Source organism: Schistocerca serialis, chromosome 10 (genome assembly GCF_023864345.2).
Source record: "Schistocerca serialis cubense isolate TAMUIC-IGC-003099 chromosome 10, iqSchSeri2.2, whole genome shotgun sequence".
Lineage (NCBI taxonomy): Eukaryota > Metazoa > Arthropoda > Insecta > Orthoptera > Acrididae > Schistocerca > Schistocerca serialis.
The window spans coordinates 118,600,088-118,620,540 of NC_064647.1; the positions used below are offsets into that span (position 1 = coordinate 118,600,088).

General features: G+C 42.5%; 1 protein-coding gene across 4 annotated transcripts in view; it reads right to left on the minus strand.

The window, feature by feature from the left end:
- The window catches only part of LOC126425019 (uncharacterized), a 334,609-nt gene that overhangs the window by 271,465 nt on the left and 42,691 nt on the right, over positions 1-20,453 (minus strand). For all 4 annotated transcript variants that reach the window (XM_050087926.1, XM_050087928.1, XM_050087929.1 and 1 more), the window contains exons 4-5: positions 14,458-14,514; positions 2,864-2,926 (exon numbers count right to left, since the gene is read on the minus strand). In XM_050087926.1, coding sequence (XP_049943883.1) covers positions 2,864-2,926; positions 14,458-14,514 — 120 coding nt within the window. The remainder of the gene's footprint in view (positions 1-2,863; positions 2,927-14,457; positions 14,515-20,453) is intronic.

Sequence of the window (20,453 nt, forward strand, 5' to 3'; positions counted from 1 at the left end):
TTTAGATAATTTTGATTAGCATTTTATCAGGAAATGAATACATAATTTGTCTATAACACATACACAGTATGTGACAGTCACTAGTTCCATTAATCAGAAAAAAATACGTCTTTTAAAGAAGGCATTTCATCATTAAGATCCTTGCTACACAAGTTAGGCTACAGGTACACCAGATTCTTTTTTCCCTTGCCTTATTTATATGTTTAAACATTTGTATAATTAACATTGTGTAATGCTGTCTCTTCCACACCAAAAGATCCCGACCATGCAGCCTGGCCACCAGGGGATGGTGTCTCTGCAGTGACAAGAACTCCCTTGCCCAGTATGCTGAAGATCTCAACAGGCCTTCAAAGACAGGCACTATTCCCCAGACACAGTCTCCAAACAGATTGCCTGTGCCACATCCTCACACAACCCAATCCTTCCACCAACCACAAGAACCAGCTACAAACGAACACCCCCTTTGTCACCCAGTACCATCCCAGGATGGTACAACTGAACAACATCCTTCTTGAGGGTTTTGATTATCTGTCATCACATTGTAGAATGACGGACATCCTACCCAAGATCCTTCCTGTCCCTCCTACAGAGATGCTCCATCGCCCACCTAATTTTGACAACATCCTAGTCCATCCCTAGGCCATTCCCAGTCCCAACCCCTTGCCACAGGGATCATATCTTTCTTAATATTCCAGTCCTGTCACAGGCTTATCCTATCCCATATCAGAGGTCACGCCACTTGGGAAAGCAACCATGTCATATATCAGCTCCGCTGCAATAATTGCACAGCTTTTTATACTCTTATGACCACCAATCAGCTGTCCACCAGGATTAACAACCACTGCCAAACTGTGGTCAAGAGCAAAGTGGACCATACAGTGGCACAGCACCTGCTGAACATAACAGCTTGATTTCAATGGCTGCTTCACTACCCAGGTCACCTGGAGCCTCCCCTCCACCTCCAGCTTTTCTGAACAGTGAAGATGGGAGTTATTCTCTCAACACTTTCTCTGCTCCTCAAATCATCCTGGACTCAACCTATAATGACCTACGGTCACCACACCTTTGACCCAATAGTTTCCAACCCCTGTCTTATCATCCCTCCCTATTCATGTACCTTCACCCACGTAGTGTGCCACTCTCTTCGAATGCACCTGCCCATCTTTTTTCACTTCCTTTTCCTCTCCTTTACCACTGCCGCCCCCCCCCCCCCCCCCGGGGTCGAGTCCCTTGCAAGCTCCACCAGACAGCACTCACCCCCCCCCCCAACCTCCCACATCCATACCCTTTTATCCCTCCTCCATCCCCATTCCTCTCCAGATTGCTGCTTTTGTTCAATGTAACAGCTGCATTCCAGTCAGAACTGCCAGAGTGACAGACTGCTGCTTTTGTTTAATGTGACAGATGCATTCCAATTGAAACAGCCACAGTTGTGGTCAGGTATGTGAGATGTGGTTGTTTGTGTGAATGTGTGTTTTCTGTAGAAGGCTTTGGCAAAACTAACTGTGTACTTGTCTTTTCATTGTGCCTGTCTGCAGGTAAACATGTCATCTTTAGTGTGAGTAGCAATCTAAACTTTTCCTAATATTGTCAATGTTACAGTGTGGACTTTCTGTTGTAATGTTTATCAGGCAGAGCAGGTCGTGAGAACCAGGAAGAAGCCAGTTGAACACTTAAATATACTAACAAGGGAACCTCCCCATCGCACCCCCGTCAGATTTAGTTATAAGTTGGCACAATGGATAGGTCTTGAAAAACTGAACACAGATCAAGTGACATTTTCAAAAGAAAAACTCCTTGCTGTAGCATGCACGGACCATAAAAATCATGTATCATGTGAATGTACAGCTGTGCAGATTGCAATAAATTATTTGTTTCTTGCAAGTAAGTAAATGATTCCTATGAAGAAGTAAAATCTAGCTCTGCTCCATATTCACTTTTAATGTTGAAGTTAGGGAGTAAGAACAGCAGATTAGCATTCAGAGATGATGGCTGAAAATTCTTCATGGAAGTTATTTGAGCTATTACTATTCACTGCAGACACTTGCATAAAGCAGAACTGAGTTCACTGAATTATTGTCTTTTTTGTATCAGAAGGATGGACCTCCATTATTGGGCTCGATTTTGAAATTTTGTATTTGTCGAGTAACTGGCCACACTGATGTAAACTTTAATATGCTGTTAGCAGACTAGTTACCTGTAGCTACGAGTTATGTGAGAAATACTTTGACTGAAGGCTTCAGCTGTCCTAACTGCACCTCCCATACCACATATTGCCCTTAACCAGGATCCCCTCCCCTGCCACACTATCTGCACAGATAAGGGCCAGCTTATTTTGTGTAACCTATATAAAAAAAAACCTGGTGTATCATTTACAGAAAGCATTATCATCACTATACTGAAGAAGAAATGAACAAACAAATGTGAACAGTATCAGATCTTGAACTTATTAACTGCTGACTAGAATACACAGATGAATAGCAACAAAAAGGGTATTAAAGTTATATACAAATGGCAGTATAAAGAAAAACAATGTGATTTGGAAGAAACTGAGAAAACTGACTGAAGTTGTATGCTGGTCCATTAGGTATACCCGAGACACTCTGTAAAGGCACTAACTGCAAAAGTAAGCTATTTGGGTTTGAGTCCTTGTCCAACACAGTTTAATTTCTTGTTAGTTGCTCATTTTCTAATAAATGTTAACTGAACTAATTGTACTATTTATTTCTTTACATAATAAAACAAGTAACTTCAAATATCTATTCCTTCCCTGACAGTTTCTGAGTTTATTCTCTGATGATGCAATCCATACAACAAAAGAACCGCGTAACATGGGAATTTTTTTTATGTTTGTATTACTTACTGGTTCTTTTTTAATGTGGATTGCATCAGGTGGAGAACCAGTTTCTTCCTCTGAGACAAACTCCTGCACAGAAAGAACAGCAGTTACACATCAAATCAAAAGTGGAACAAAGGAAGAATCAGAAACTAAATAAATTATGTGACTATATTTGCACTACTGACAGAACAAGATATGCTTTTCACGGTAGAAGCATTGGGAACACACAGACTGCACTAACTGTTGTAATCTGCAGTCCAAAGACTGATTTCATGCAGTTCTATACACTAGGATATCCTGTGCAGGTCTCTTGTGCTCTGTAAAACAACTGCATCCTGTAACAAGTTTAATCTGCATACTGTGGTCAAGCTTTGGTCTTCCTCCACAATACTTCTCATCCAAACTCCTCTTCATTAGCAAAGTAACTAACCTTCAAGGCCTCAGGATGTGTCACTATACATATATCCCTTCTTTCAGTCAAGCTGCGCAACAAATTTATTTTCTTTCAAATTACATTCAGTATTGACATTTTTCACGTCACTGTTGTCCCCAGTACATGCCCAATTCAGGGACCCCACTGCTATATACATAGTGCACATCTAGTGGGTTTAAGGGTCTGGTTCTTCACCCAATGTACTTCTCATCTTGTCGTAACTCTATTGTGCCCTAGGGCAGTCTTTAATTCACATTTATTTATTTATACCACATTTATGAGGAATGAGGATTGCTTCACTTCTGACTTTTGGAAATAACGTTATCACAGTCCTCCTTTTTGTACATATGTCATATATATTCTTGTTACATAACACAGTGAGAACACTATATCCCAAACACATCATGAATATTGCAATTTTTTGACTGGATTAATTCTTTCCTCTGCTGCAATTACAGTGATGCTTCAGCAGTGATGCAGTAAAGTTGGTAAGTTACACCTAGGAAGAATAACTTTCTTTGGATCAAAGCTTTGAGTTTATCATTCCTGTTCGATTAATGCACAAGTTGTTAATAGTGATATCACATCAGCAGTTGTAAATGTCAGTTGCAATTGAGAGTGAACAAAATATTTTCGAATTCATAGGAGAAAATTGGAGACTGAAATTTTGTGAAAAGATCCGGCTGCAATGAAAAACTCCTTTCTTATAATGACTGCAACCCCAATACACATATCATATCAGTGACGTAGTAGCCCCTATTTCGCGATAATGCAAAATGAGCTGTCCTCCTTTTAACTTTATCTATATCCTCCAGCAATACTGTCTGGTAAGGATCCTATACTTAGCAGCAGGACTCCAGAATAAGAAAGACAAGCACAGTATATGCAGTCAAGTAAATATGTTGCATCTTCTAAGTGATCCGCCAATAAAACACAGTTTTTGCTTTGACTCCTCCACAAAATTTTCTAAGTGATAGTTCCAATTTAAGTTGTTCATGACTTTCATCTCTAGGTATTTAGCTGAATTGACAATTTTTAAATTTGTGTGATGTATTGTGTAACCAAAATTGAACTGGTATCAGTGAAATATGTCTATAGTTCAATGGATTACTTTTTTTTCCTAGGGTGTTTGTGTGACCTATGCAGCTTTCCAGTACTTAGGTATGAATCTTTCATCAAGCGAGTGGTTGAATATGATTGCTAAATGTGGAGCTAATACATCTGTGCACTCTGAGGGGAACCTAATCACTACACAGTCAGTACCAGAAGAATTGCCTTTATTACGTGATTCAAGTTAATTTGCTACACCAAAGGTACAAAAGGCATTCAAAAAGTTTTGCACAATCGTCTAATTTTTTTATTTTTTGCAGGAGCAGAAACAAATTTTTGTGAACATACTTGGAACATTTAGCTGTAAGTTGGTATATAAAAGCATTTTCTTTTATTTACAGGTAAGCCATAATGGACCGTGAAGTAGATGTCAGGTTGCGACGACGATTGGTGATTTAGTTCCTCTTCAAGACCAGCAATGACTAAGCGACATCGATTCACAGGAAGTTGCTCCCTGTTTATGGAAAGGAGACAGTGGATCACTGCAGTATGCAGCGGTGGTTACAGAGGTTTAAAGAAGGCGATTTCTCTCTATTGGACAATCCACGATGTGGTAGACCGTCGACAGCAGTCAATGATGTGAATAAGGAGATTATTGTTCAAATCATCCAAAATGACAGATGTGTGACAACATGACGGCTTTCTGAAATGACTCATCTGTCATTGGGTAGTGTGGTATCACTGGTACAGTCACTAGGGTACAGAAAAATCTGTGCACGTTGGGTGACTAGATTATGGACAAGAGAAATGAAAACGATGAGGAAGAAGGTTGGTTGGTTGGTTGGTTGGTTGGTTGGTTGGTTGGTTGGTTTAAAAGAGGGGGGAGAGGGGAGGGGGGACCAAACTGTGAGTCATTGGTCCCTTGTTCCCACTAAAATAACTACACAAGGGTAAGAAGAAAAGAAAGAAGACATACAGTACAATAGCAGAAAAAAGGAAGAACCAGAAGAATGACAGAAGGACAACCAACACTACTGTGGACAAAACAGAAAAAGAAAACTACAGGGAGGAGCAAGAAACAGGTACAAGGAGTAAAAACAATAGAGCAGGTGACTGCGGCTGGCCAAACACGAGAAAAGGAAAAGCCAGCCCCTCTACAATACATTAAAACATCCACCCTAAAAGCATTAGAGTGCAGAACACAAGGGGATAAAGGACATGTGCTAAAACTCATACAGAATGATGAAACCTACCGTCATGTATAAAATGTAAAACTAAATTAATCAATGACGCATTGTCAGCTAAAATTAATGGCAATGAGTCTGGTAACTGAAGAGTTCATCAGAGGGCAGCAAAAGGAGGACAGCTCACCAAGATACAGGCCACTGTCAGCTGGGCGCCACACCAACATTGAGGTGGGTCATCATGGCACAAGAGGTAGTTGTGTGTCGCCCAAGCAAGGCCAATGCGGAGCCAGCAGAGAACCACAGAGTTCATGCAAGAGGCCCACATGGAGGACTGCCAAACATTTTTAGTTTCCTCAAAGGCACGCAGTTTGTTGTTCGTGCTGAGGTTATGCCATTTCGACTCCCAAAGCCGCAAAACCTCGCAGTGTAGTACTGAACGCAGGTCAGTTGCAGAGAAGCCGATCTCCATAAGCTGTTTCCACGTAGACTGTTTGGCCAGCCTGTCAGCAAGTTCATTGCCAGGGATTCCGACGTGACCTGGGTCCAGAAAAACACCACTGAACAACCGGACCGTTCCAGGGCATAGATGGACTCCTGGATGGTCGTTACCAAAGGATGATGAGGGTAACACTGGTCAAGGAGTCAGTACAGAGAAGAAATGACTCCCCAGGGCATGAACGGATGTGCTCAAGAGCACGAGATATAGCCACTAGCTCAGCAGTGAAAACACTTCAGCCATCGGGCAAGGAATGCTGTCGAATATGTCCTCCATGGACATATGCGAAGCCAATGTGGCCTCGGTACTTGTCCAGAACCGAGAGGAAATCGCAGTAAAGTGTCGCAGGGTTAACTGAGTCCTTAGGGCCATGTGAAAAGGTCCAGGCGAAGCTGCAGCCTAGGTGTACACCATGGAGGTGTGCGTGAAGGGACTTCAAGTATAGGTGGTAAAGGCAAGGAAAGAAAGGATCAGACATGAACTGCAATTGGAAGCCCTGACCTGGGCCGCTGATGTGGGAGATGAACCACCATGGGTGGGAAAAGGAGACAGTGATTCGGATGCACAGGAAAACTATGAACATGTGCTACGTAACTGGCCAGCAGTTGTGCACACCTAACCTGCAATGGAAGGACTCCATCTTCCATAAGGACACTTGTCACCGGACTCATCCTATAAGCTCCTGTTGCTAGGCAAATGCCACAGCGGTGGACTGGGTCGAGTAAATGCAACAATGAGGGCGCCACTGAACTGTAAAGCAGACTCCCATAGTCCAGGCAGGATTGAACAAAGGCTCTGCAGAGCTGCAGCAGTGTAGAGCGATCTGTACCCCAGTTGGTGTTGCTCAGGCAATGGAGGGTATTGAGGCGCTGCCAGCAATTTCGCTTAAGCTGACGAAGGTGAGGAAGCTGAGTCAATCGGGTGTTGAAAACCAGTCCTAAGAATCAATATGTCTCCACTACAGTGAGTGAATCGTCATTAAGGTAAAGTTCTGGTTCTGGATGAATGGTACAATGCTGACAGAAGTCCTGACTGCGCCTTATGGATGGTTTCCTGTAGGCGCCACTCAGCAAAACCAGTATTGGTGGAGCAGTATGAAATGCAGAAGTCGTCTGCAAACAGAGAGGGTGAGATGGATGGTCCTCCAGCTGCTGTTAGACCATTAAAAATAGAGAGACACTCACAGAGCCCTGCAGGACCCCATTCTCCTGGATATGGGATGAACTATGAGAAAGTACGAAGCAACAGGAAATTTTGGATAAAAATCGGGAGCGAGCCTTGGAGAGCCCACTCGTATAATGTGGCATGGCTACGATGTCGCTAGGTTGTGTCATACGCTTTTTGTAAATCAAAGTAGATGGCAACCATATGTTGGCACCTGGAAAAGACTGTTCAGATGGCAGACTCAAGGGAAACAAGATTATCTATGGTAGAATGACCCTGGCAGAAGCCGCCCTGACATGGAGCCAGTCAGCCATATGACTCCAGGACCCAACCCAACTGCTGACACACCATACATGCCAGCAGCTTACAAAGAATGTTGGTGAGGCTGATGGGCTGATAGCTATCCACATCAAGCAGGTTTTTACCGGATTTGAGCATCGGAATGATGGTGCTCTCCCACCACTTTGATGTAAAGACTCCATCGCACTAGATCAGGTAGAAGGTGATGACGAGATGTCCTTGTAGTCAGATGAGAGACGTTTAATCACCTGACTGTGGATCCGATCTGGCCCAGGAGCTGTGTCGGGGCAATGTGCAAAGGCACTGAGCAATTCCCACTCTGTAAATGGGGCGTTGCAGGATTCACTGTGGCGTGTAGTAAACGAGAGGACTTTCCCTTCCAGTCACCATTTGAGAGTGCGAAAGGCTGGGGGATGATTCTCCGACGCAGAGGCTCGAGCTTAGGGCTCAGCAAAGTATTCGGCATTCGAGTTTGCATCAGTACATAACACACCATTTATGTTAACACTGGGAACACCTTTTGGGGGTCTGGTACCCGAAAACACGTTTAATTTTTGCCCAGACTTGGGAAGGTGACGTATGGCACCCAATGGTTGAGATGTATCTCTCTTAACACTCCTGTTTCCGTCTTTTGATAAGTTGGCAAATGCGGGCATGGAGCCGTTTAAAGGCTATGAGATGCTCTAGGGAAGGGTGCTGCTTATGCCACTGTAGAGCTCGCCGATGCTCAATTGCTTCAGCAACTTCCGGCAACCACCAAGGAGAGACTGCCTTTTGCCGGGGCCCCCTAAAGAGTGAGGGATCCTGTTTTCTGCCACAGAAACGATTGTCGTAGTCACCTGTTCAATCATCACATTGATGTTACCATGTGGGGGAGATTCAACAGTGACAGCAGAGGTGAAAGTTTCCCAGTCCGCCTTGCTTAAAGCCCATATGGGCAGGCGTCCGTGGGCTTGATGCCGGGGCAGTGACAGGAAGATGGGGAGGTGGCCACTACCACAAAGGTCGTCATGTGCTTTCCAGTGGGTATATGGGAGAAGGCCTGGGCTGCAAATTGATAAATCAATGGCCAAGTAGCTACCAAGAGCCACACTGAAATGTGTTGTGCCCCCAGTATTTAAGAGACAGAGGTCGAACTGAGACAGTAAAGTTTTGTCATCTTGCCTGCCCCAGTACCAGTACCCCACAAGGGTTATGGGTGTTAAAATCTCCCAAAAGTAGGAAAGGTTTAGGGAGTTGATCAATCAGTGCTCCTGAAACATTCAGGGATACTGCACCAACTGGAGGAAGATATACATTGCAGACATTTATTTCCTGTGTCGTCTGTATTCTGACAGCCACAGCTTCAAGAGAGGTTTGAAGGGGCACAGGATCACTACAGACCGAGTTTAGAACATAAACGCAAACTCCACCTGACACTCGATTATAGTCACTAAGGTTTCTGTAGTATTCCTTATAGCCACGGAGGGCAGGGGTCCGCATTGTCAGGAACCAGGTTTCCTGGAGGGCAATGCAAAAAGCAGGTAAGCTTAACAGTTGCCGTAGCTCAGCCAGGCAGTGGAAAAAACTGCCGTAATTCCACTGCAGGATGATGTCATCTTGAGACAGGGAAGGCATGTAACATTCAATGTGGCAGTCTACGCCTAAGGGTCACCTACTGCCACCAACTTTTTGCCTGAGCAGTCTATATCCATTGTGTCTGAGGGTCCAGCGAGATATAGGTCCTCAGTGGATGCCAGAATCTCCACCTCATCTGCAGACGCAGAGCTTGTAGGTAGCGGTGGTGTGATTACCACCGCAATTCTCTTGGTCTTGGGGACATTCTTTTTGGATTTCTCTTGCTGCTCCTTGGGTTTTTCTGGCTGGGAGGACTTCACTGATTCAGTCTCTGGGACTGAGGATGAGCGTGAAGCCCTACGGCTAGCTGCTTTCGGGCTTTTCGGCCACTAGCGGGTGTCATCTTTCTCACTACCAGAAACCTGGGAAGGGAGTGATGCAAGGAACCCGTTCCGAGCAAGAGGAGCCGAAGAAGACTTACGCTTCATAGCCAAAGGATGTAGGTTCTCAAATTTCCTCTTATCCTCGGTGTAGGTCAGTTGGTCCAGCGTCTTATATTCCATGATCTTCCTCTTTTTCAGTAAAATCCTGCAGGCTGGTGAGCAAGGTGAATGATGCTCTCCCTAGTTGACAAAGATGGGAGGCGTGGCACATGGAGTATTGGGATGTGATGGACGTACACAATCTCAACGTGTGATACTGGACGTCCAGCGGGAAGACATATGGCCAAACTTCCAGCACTTAAAGCACCGCATCGAGGCAGTGGAGGGATATATGGCTTGATGTCACAGCGGTAGACCATCAACTTGACCTTCTCGAGTAATGTGTTACCCTCAAAGGCCAAGATGAAGGTACCAACCTGATTATCCCTCGGCCCCGATGGACGCACCATATGAAATGAACACCTCATCACTCTAAATTGGCGTGGAGATCATCATCAGACAAGAAAAGAAGGTTCCTGTGGAATATAATACCCTGGACCATATTTAAGCTCTTTTGGGGCGTGATGGTAACAGATACATCCTCGAACTTGTTACAAGCGAGTAATGCTCATGACTGGGCAGAGGAAGCTGTTTTTATCAAGACTGACCCAGAGCACATATTGGACAAGCCCTCCACCTCCCCAAACTTGTCCTCGAAATGCTCCACAAAAAACTGAGGCTTCATGGACATGAAAGATTTCCCATCACCACTTGTACTGGGGCGAATAAGCTTCACTGCCATCCTTAGCCTGCATTCCTCCCATGGTGTGGCCAGGGAGGGGAATGATTTGGGGTCATATTTCTTAGCACTGAAGTTAGACTTTGCCCGCTTAGAGACTGCTGGTGGCGGACCACCAGCAAGAGATGACGTACAACGCTTCATGGCGTGTTATCCGCACTGATGCCACCCACTCCAACCAGGGGCCCTCCCCGCCACCTAGCTTCAGCAAGGGCCACCTGGTAGGATGGCCATTGCTGGGAGTCCCGATGCCCCAGGGGGATGGACACCTACTCTGTGGCATAAATGGGGATTTAACGTAAAAGGCATCAGCAGAGTGATCCCTGTGTTGTCAGGGGGCTACAGCCAACAGGGTAATTGCAGTTCCACCACAGCGGACTGGCTACCGTGCTGGATATGAGGTGCTAAGAAGTCCATGGTCATCGTCGGCACAGAAAGTGACACTGGATAGTACATGGTGGAAAACACACCCAGGAAGGTGTCCTCACCGAGAATGAGTGGGACTGCAATACAAAGTGAGCTGAAGGTCTTAAAGCATGATGGACACAATGCACCATGTAAGGTGCCCTTCCCCAATTGGCTCACTCTTTGAGAAAATTTGGAAAGATGGAGGTCAAACCTGACAGGGGACCACCACATAAAGGCCAAAACATGTGAGACTCCTTTTAGTTGCCTCTTATGACAAGCAGGAATACCTTGGGCCTATTCTAAATCCCGGGCCCACATGGGAGAGAGGAAGAACGTGTGCGAGGGTCTCATGTAGACCTTTACTGAAGAGTGGAAACAGTGTTTTGATGACGTCATTACCCAGGATGAAACATGGTTGTTTTTGTCTGAACTTGAGAGCAAAACCCAATCCATGGAGTGGTGTCATCCAGGTTCCCCTCGTTAGAAGAATCCAAGACTTTCATGAACAGCACACTGAAATGTGATGACCTCCTCCTTCTGGCATCAGTGTGGTGTCATTTTCATCAACTTTTTGGAACCTGGCTCCACAGTTAATTGGGATGGTTACTGTTTGTCACTGGACAAGCTGCGATGTACCATCAAGACCCATAGACCACAGCTTCAGGGTCAGATCATCAGACTGCACCATGACAATGCCAAACCCCATACAGCCTATATGATGCAGGAGAAAATCAGGAAAATGGGTTGGAAAATAGTTCTTCATTCTCTCTACAATCCTCACTTGGTTCTGTCTGATTTTTACCTCTTTACCTGAAGGCCCACCTGCGTGGTAAAACATTTGGTAGTGAGAAACACCTTATGGAAAGAACGTTGGGCCAGATGTGTCACAGCTGATGGAGGCTACATTGAGTAAGCTCTATGTATAGCTAAATGTTCCAAGTATGTTCACAAAAAATTTCTTTCTCCTCCTGCAAAAATAAAAAAAATTAGAGAGGACTGTGCAAAACTTTTTGAATGCCCTTTATATCTACTTCTAAGTTACTGTTGCTGGCACCATTGATGTTATCTTCCAACTGTTTAAGTCATGCAAAAATCTGTACTTCACCACATGATTTATTCTTTCAAAACACATTGGCCTTTGCCTCTGCGTGCAACGGAGTATAACAAACATCATCCAGTTGCTCACTTAGCAGATCAGAAGAGTTACACTACTTCCACAATATGGGAAAAAATGGCACCACAAAGTGGGCATATAAATACTGATTGGGGCAGGCTTACCAAACAGAATACATATTTGCAACAAACTTGGGAATAAAAAGACGTCCAGTACCAAGTTGAAATAAAACAGTGTCAAACAGCTAATAATTGTCAGTATCAATGATCTTTAACCAGTATGAATCCTTCACTCTGTTGTGCCACCTGTGCCATTTTGAAACCAGGATTCAAACCCAGAAACTCACCTTTCACAGACTGTGCGCTTCCTAAATGAGCTATCTGGGGACTTCTACCCTGCAGCTCACACTGTGCTGCAGAATGAAAGATTCATTGTGAAAAAGTGATCTGGGCTCTGGCTAAGCCATTTATCTGCAATATCGTTTCTTCCAGGGCTGGTACACCATCAGGGGATGCAGGTCATCATCTGTAAAGTTTTGAAACGTACGAAAAAAGGTACTGGCAGATGTGAAGCTGTGACAACAGGTTGAATATTGAGCCTGAATCATTTAACCACTGAAGGGTGGGTTCTGATTTCGGGTCCAAGGCCAGCACACAGTTTTAATTTGCTTCAATGTTTCAATGCTCTTGATATTCCTACACAAGTACAGTAGAATGTATCCTACCACCTGCAGGATGTAGATAACCAGAAAAGGAAGATGGAGATGCCACAGGTGCTGTGATACAATTAACTGTAAATTAGGGAGGCAACAAAACATGAGCACAATTCCACAGGCTAAGCTCAGATGTTGAGCCTGTGATAAATTCCACCATTTGGACTGCTTCATAAAGTTGCATAAATCTGTGGTAATTAGAAAGACGATGTAGTTCAATCCCCCCTTCCCTCCCCTGCCCCTTCAAGTGCAATTCATTCAACTTCACACAAGTGGCTTGGAGATTTAAGCAATTGGATCTGGTGTATTGTTTTGAAAGATAGGAGTGCTCTAGTAAGTGTGACAGGACCAGTAGTTTCCTATAAAGGATGTTAAAAAAAGTGTGCCATATTTTGAGAGGTGGTACTAGGGACCAAAATATGATAAAAAGTGCAAGCTTTAAAATGCTTACCTGCAGCATTCTGAGCACTTGTTCATTACAAGAGATGTTTCACAGCAGCAAAATGAACAAGTACTCATAGCTCTAGGGGTATGCATTTTAAAGCTCTTGTTTACTGGACTTTATACCTTGTTTTGGTCCACACTACATTGTGACAAAAGATGGAATACTTTTATTTAAACAGTCTGCATACATAAATGATCTGAGAGTTACAATGAACAGCATCTGAGGCTTTTTGATGATGCTGCAGTGTAAGGGGAAGTGTTGCCAATGAGTGACTGCAGGAGGATACAGCATTACTTGGACAGAATTTCTATTTGGTGTGATGAATGACAGGTTGCTCCAAATGTGGGAAAATGCAGCTCAATGAAGAAGGCAAGGAATAACAATCATGTAATATTTGAATACGGAGTTAGTGGTAGGCTGCTTACCACAGCCACATCATTTAAATATCTACATGCAAAGTTGCAAAGTGATGTGAAATGGAATGAGCACATAAGTTTGGCTGTAGGGAAGGCAGTTTGGGATACCTACCAAATTGGATTAAAGAGTAGTGATACGGTGCTACACTGCCACTGAAGTAATTCAGAGGTGTGTTGCTAGGTTTGTTAATGGTAGGTTATATCAACACATATTATGGAAATGTTCAGGAGCACAGATTGGAATCCTCAGTGGAGAGATGACATTCTTTCCACAACATACTATTAGTGGCCGACTGCAGAATGGTGCTACTGTGCCCAACATACAATTTGCGTAAGGACTACAAAGACAAGAGAAATCAGGACTCATAGGATGCGTATAGGTAGTCATTTTTCTCTTGCTCCATTTTTGGTTGGAACAGGAAATTTAATGACTAGCAGCAGTAAAAGCTACTCTTCACTGTGCGGTGTAGGATGGTTTGTGAATCTTGCATGCAGATGCAGAATTTGTGTGCTTCTGATTCCTAGGTAGACGTCAATTTGAAACAGAGAAAAAGCAAAGCATTTTGTAAACAGTAACGCATCACTTTTCGTTTATCACATCATAAAGGAGAGCCTACAGGGATGTGGAATGATTCAAGCTACAGATTAACAAGCAGAACACAGCCACTGTAGGCTACTCTGTATAGCACACAAACTACTGAATATGACTAGTACTGATCTACTTAGGAGGGCGTTGTCATGAAGTTTTAATTACACCCTCTAAAAATAAAATTACTTAACTACTTTCTTCGTCTACAGGTACACGTTTGCAGTGCTGGTACACATTCAAACCCCATGCTTAGTACTGTAATCCACAGCTATGGGAATAAAAACAGAATGACACACCCCTTCTCCACTTCAACACATTTTGTTTTAGCTCATCTAGCTGGAACTGTAGTAGAAAATTTAGAATATGTACCATGATTGCAAACATACACCTGCAAAGCAAATAAGAAAAAAAATTATGTAACTATATTTTTTTTTCAAAATAATAAATATTACTTTATGATTACTCCTTGTACATCACTAATTATAGGAATTAAATCTAGACTACTATAAAACAAGGCATCACTTACATCTTCCTCCAGCTTTAGTGGGTCATGTGCATCATTATCTTCAGGAGTTTCCAATTTCTGCAAAAGTTAATGAGGATTATATTCATTTAGCTTCACCCATAACACATCATACACACGGACTTAGCAAACATCATGGGATAGTGGGACACAGATGGCACAGGTGTGTTCCATGTGCACCATACACCGCCTTTGCCAGATGCAGTTGAATGGAAGACCTTCTGAGAAGTGCCTGTGAAAGAGTAACATGCAATGTCATCAGGATCTGACACCATTCAAATGGAGTATGGTTGTCAGAGGCCATCGGATGGGAATTTCAATTTCCACAGTGGTGCACGAATTTGGCTTCACACATGTTATATTGTGTCAACAGTAAATCGTGAATGATTGAACGAGAGTGTCACAGTTCACAACAGACAAACTAGCAGTTGTCCAACCATTCTCAATGACTGACTGGCGATGTACAAGACAGATTGTCAATAGAAACAGGAGGGCAACAGTGCAAGAAATCATGGTTCAATTCAACACAGGATGATGATTCTTCCAGTGGACAATCCACAGGAACATGGGTTCCATGGGGTGTGGGAGCCAGCATCGCACACAAGTGCCACTGTTGACCTGATGTCATGTGGCACTACAGCTCGCATTTGTCAACAGTCACCAGGGATGGACTTCATAGACCCCACCTGCCAAAAATACATGCTCCAAGGTGATGATGTCTGCTATGGTTTGGGGTGCATTTTCATGGTATGGAGTGGCCTCTAGTTTTTCCTGAACGAACTTTGAATGGCCCGTGGAATGTTGATCTGCTTGGGGACTATCTCCACCCATTTTTGGCCTTCCAACACCCTGATAGTCCTACCACATCACCTGGGAATGGTTACACGAACATGCACAGCTATTCAAAGACTGAGATGGTGACCCCGGAGTCCAGATTTGAACTCGTATCCAGGATGTCAAGGAATGCAGGTTGTGTGTTATGGATCCTGCACCCATGAACAGACCAGAATTGGCTGTCACTCTGCAAATGATTTGGTGTCGACTGCTTCCAGAGGAGTACCAGGGACTTGTAGACTCACTTCCATGGCATGTCACTGCAGCCTGCAGGACCACAAGTGGCCCCACGTGATATTAGGTGCATGTCCCATGACATTTGCTAAGTCAGTGTACATACATGCAGCAAATAATTTAAGTGCTTCTGCAAAAGAATAATTTCTAATCTTAGTATTTTTTCCAAAAATGGCAAAGTAAATGCAACTACAATGAACATATTTCCTATCAGTTTGGAGCTTATAGGAGCCGCTGGTGGCTTTCACAAGAATATCGGTTACAAGTTTTATCTCGAGCTCATGATGAACACCCGAAGTGTTGTGTTAAGACTACCAACTGTCGATACATAAGCATTCATGAACAGTGTCGTCAATGTGGGTTTGACACAAAGGAGTTGACACTTCAACTGCCCAGCCTGGATGTAGCTCAATGAGGTTCAACCATTTTTTGCTTTACCCATTAATAAAAATTTCTGTGGTTCTTACAACTTCCACCATACTGTAAAATCATTCAAGAACACATTTTAGCTAGGTTCTTCACCTCTGGAATGGGGAGGAGGGGGGGGGGGATGATGATGATGATGATGATGATCATAGTAGTAACAATAATAATAGTAACTGAATGTTGTTCAATTAATGTAAAACTTCAAGCAGACACACTATCATTAAATGTAATCCAGAGCTTACAAACAGGACAATTTTTATCCATCAACTGCTTTCAGCTAATCCCAGTTATGCCAATCTACAGTCATGTAAATACAGAACTCCCCCTATAAACAGTTTCATTTCTACATCAACTCGTCTCTTTAATTATTGAAGGTTTCTTGAACTACAACTGCTTCAGAGAAATAAACCAAATTATTTTTTAATGGGATCAGTGGCACTATTAGCAACTACCTGTCACAGACATCAGCATAATCTCTAGTACCCCATCTACATTCCACAGCTTTTACAAGATTTCATCATAATGTAATTTCATTTTTGTTAACTATAAAATAACACCTTTGCATCAGTTAAGATTATCACAGCCCGATGGTTGTGACTGAGGAAGTCACCGAAAGCCCAAGTTATTACTGAAACCTGATTCAGCAAAGAGACATTACAATCAGCAGCAGCAATTCAGCATCAAGTGCTGGAGAAAGGCCTGTTCTAAACTTTCCCCTACTTTATGCTCTTCATTCTATACACATTCATGTGACTCTCATATGCTTTCTAATGTCATCAACCCACCTTTCAATAAGACGCCCTTTCCTTATCTCTTGGAACCCAACAAAGAACTTCACTGGTCTGCCTCCTACCATCCATGCACCTGTCTCACTCATCACCATTTCATGTGTGTATTCTTTACCATCATAATTGTGTTTTCCACTCCAGTCTGCTATCTGATCAATTTGTTTTTTCTGAGTCTCTTCTAAGAATTCTCATCATGTATTTCTCAACTGCCCTCAAAGAGGCCTCAGTTTATGAATGGTTTTCACTTTGAAATCCACATCTCACTCTCAGTCAAAATGTAGCACATACTGGAGATGAAGCTTAGTTTTGGAAACATTGTTTAGTTACCAAAAACACTAGATGTCATTATTACTCTATCCACCTCCCTTACTGTCCACCCAGCTGTCACCTTAAACTGCCCTAACTACAAAAACTCAACCAGTTTTATTGCTTCATTGTTCATTAGCAACAGTCTCTTATGACTGACTTCTAGGCCAGCTTCAAATTTTTTTATATTAAATTCTTCCATTGTTGATGAAATTATCTGCACTATAAGCAAATAATACAATATTGTTTGAAAAATGAAGCGGTTCAGGTATGTTCCATTAATATATATTCTCTTTTCACTTGGCCAATTTTTGTATCTGAAAAACATTTTCTAGGGCTGCTGTGAATGTTTTTTTTTTTGCCATGAAACAGTCAAAAGCTTCCTCAAAACCATGAATTCATACAATATGAGAATTCATTAAAACTGTTTCATTCTATGATTCCATTCATTGGTTACAAATGGAGAAGACATTCACTAATTTCATAAGGGATGGGTGAATCAGATTTTGACCAGATAAAGGAACAAGTGGCTTCTGCAGTGGATATATGACATTTGGCATCAATATTACACATACAGTAGAGCATTGTAAACTGAGTACTTTGGGGTTAAGAAACTAATCATCGTACATTAATACTTAGGGTTTTACTATGATTAGCATCTTTCATCTTATACTAAGAACTGAAACTCATAGCAACTGTTCAAAGTGATAAGTGGTGTCAATCCTTAATCTTGAAATCACACTGGCGATACAAGATGAGAGTGATGTGTGGATTTTCATCACTCAAGACACAGCTACTGTGGCAGTTGAATAATTCAAACTGTACTGTACTGGATAATACAGGGGCTCTCTAAAAAGTAGGTTCTGACACTGCCCAGTGTGCGGAGGAGTTGGGTGAGTGAGTGGTTTCAGCACAGCTGTGTCACCTGGGCTAGTAGGAGCCCAGTAGTTCTGTGGAAGAGTTACTGAACTGTTGTTTGCTCCGTAACTGTAAATAAAAATGATCGCCATAATAAAAATTCCTGTTGCCTGTTAATTCTATGCTGTAATCCATTATCTTTGTGTGAAAAACATGATAGATATAGATATTTGTAGTGAACTTCGTGCATATAGAGGTGAACACCATGGGTGATAGTGCTGAAAGAAAAGGTGCAGTTTGTTTCGGGAATGTCAGATGAATGTCCATTATGAAAAAAAGAAATGGAAGATCATCTGTCATTACAAATGAACTTGTTGCAAAAGTTAAGGACAGAAGCAGAGAAAATTTTTTGTTCACAATTACAAAATTATCAATCACTTTCCCTCTGAAATCATGGGCAGTGTTGTACAAAGCTGCAACTGACAAGCTTGGTTAATGCAAGTTTTGTGCAAGCTAGGTCCCATAGCTTCCAACTGATCTCCTCAAAACAAAGAGTTTGGGAACTGTAGTAATGTTTCTGATGTGGTATGATTCAGGAGGAGATGAATTCCTCAATTAAACTGTGAACAAGGTATGACACATGAGTAGCATACATCAATGTGGAGACAAAAAAACCAATCAATGGAGTGGGGTTACATTAGCTGGCCAGGGAAGCCTTGAAAGTGCTGCCAAACGTTTTCTGCACAACTGAAGACAAATGGAACTTAAGACAAATGCTTTTTTGGGACAGAAAGGAATTCTTGCAGTTTTTATGGAAAGAAGCACTACAGTAAACTCTGAAATTCACTGTAAAACCAAAAAAGAACTCAGTAGAGCCATCGAGAACGGAAGTTGCATTCTGGCACTGTTTTTGAACACAGTAACGCTACTCCACATGCTGCCTTATGCACACAAATTTTGCTTAACAGTTTCAACTGGGAATGGTTTGATCATCCTCCAAATAGCTCTGATTTACCATGAAATAATTCATATCCGATTCTAACAATGAAAAAATGGCTATTCTCCCATCGGTTTCAAGATCACTACGAGTTAAAGGAGTATGTAGAAGAAAGCCTTTTTCAAAGGTGGCAAAATTCTGCAACTAGGGCATTGAAAAATTCATTCCTCGATTTGACAGCTGCCTTAATGAAGAAGGTAGTTATGTAGCAAAATAGCTGACAGTTGTCGATTCAAATTGTATATAATTAAAAAACATCTTAATGTACTGCTTTCTTTTTTATAACTTACTTTCTGTACAGCAGTCATGGACTAACAGAAATGAAATCTTAATTGAAATTCAATTTGTTCCATTGTCTCATATGATTTTTATGAAGGGGGTTTAATTGTGACTCCACCCATACTCTCTATAATGTATTCTTCATGCATTACATACAACCATCAATCACGAATTCATACTGTCTGAACTATTCATTTCACACCTTGGGTCTTTATCGGAAATATTTAGTAAGCATTCTACAGTGTGTGTACAATTTTAACACTGAAATAATGTACAGAGTTCATGAGAAAACTTTATCTGTAAAGACAACATCATCATCATCTTGGACAGTTTCCAGCCACTGGCTGGGTCTGTCGGGAACACAAGCCTCTCCATCGTGTTCTGTCTTTCCACCATTCCCCCTCTTCCACCTTCGTCCACTTCTCTCCTCTTCTCATCACACATTCCTTCACTCCCTTCACCCATCTATCTCTTGATCTTCCTCTGGGCCTCTTCCCCTCCAGTTGCAGATCAAACATCCTCTTTGGAATTCTTCCCTCATCCATTCTCTTCATGTGTCCATACCACTGCAGTCTTGATTTTTCTATCCTGTCCTGTACTGGTTCCTCCTTTAGTCTTTCCCTCACATACACATTTTGCAATCTGTCTCGTCTTGTTACACCCAACCTGCTCCTCTGGAACTTCATTTCACTAGCCTGTATTCTACTTTTGTTGCTTTTGTGCATTACCCATGTCTCACTTCCGTATGCCAATATGGGGACAAAGTAGGTTCGGTATATAATTCCCTTGGATTTCTGTGGCACCTCCTTGCTCCAAATAAGCCCCCTAATGCATTTGTAGAACTGCCCTGCTTTTCTGCACCTTTCATTTATTTCCAATGCGTTTCCCCCCTTACTTTCAATCACGCTTCCCAGGTACTTGAAGTTCTCTACCACTTGTAGTTTTTCCCCTCCACAAGTTATATCCACATTTGGCCTATTCTTCTTCCTTGTTGTGACAATTATTTCACTTTTCTTTGCAGAGAAATGCATTCCATATTGTGCTGCCATTGCCTCCCATGCATCTAACTGCTCTTGCACCTCCTTCTCGCAATTTCCCCATAACATCAGGTCATCGGCAAAAAGCACTGCTTTCATTTTATGATCTCCAATTGCATCTGATACTTGCTGTAGGATTTCATCCATAACAATAATAAACAATAAAGGCGAAAGTGCACTTTCCTGTCGCAGCCCATTTTCCAGCTTGAACCATGCAGTACGTTCCCTCCCCACTTTCAC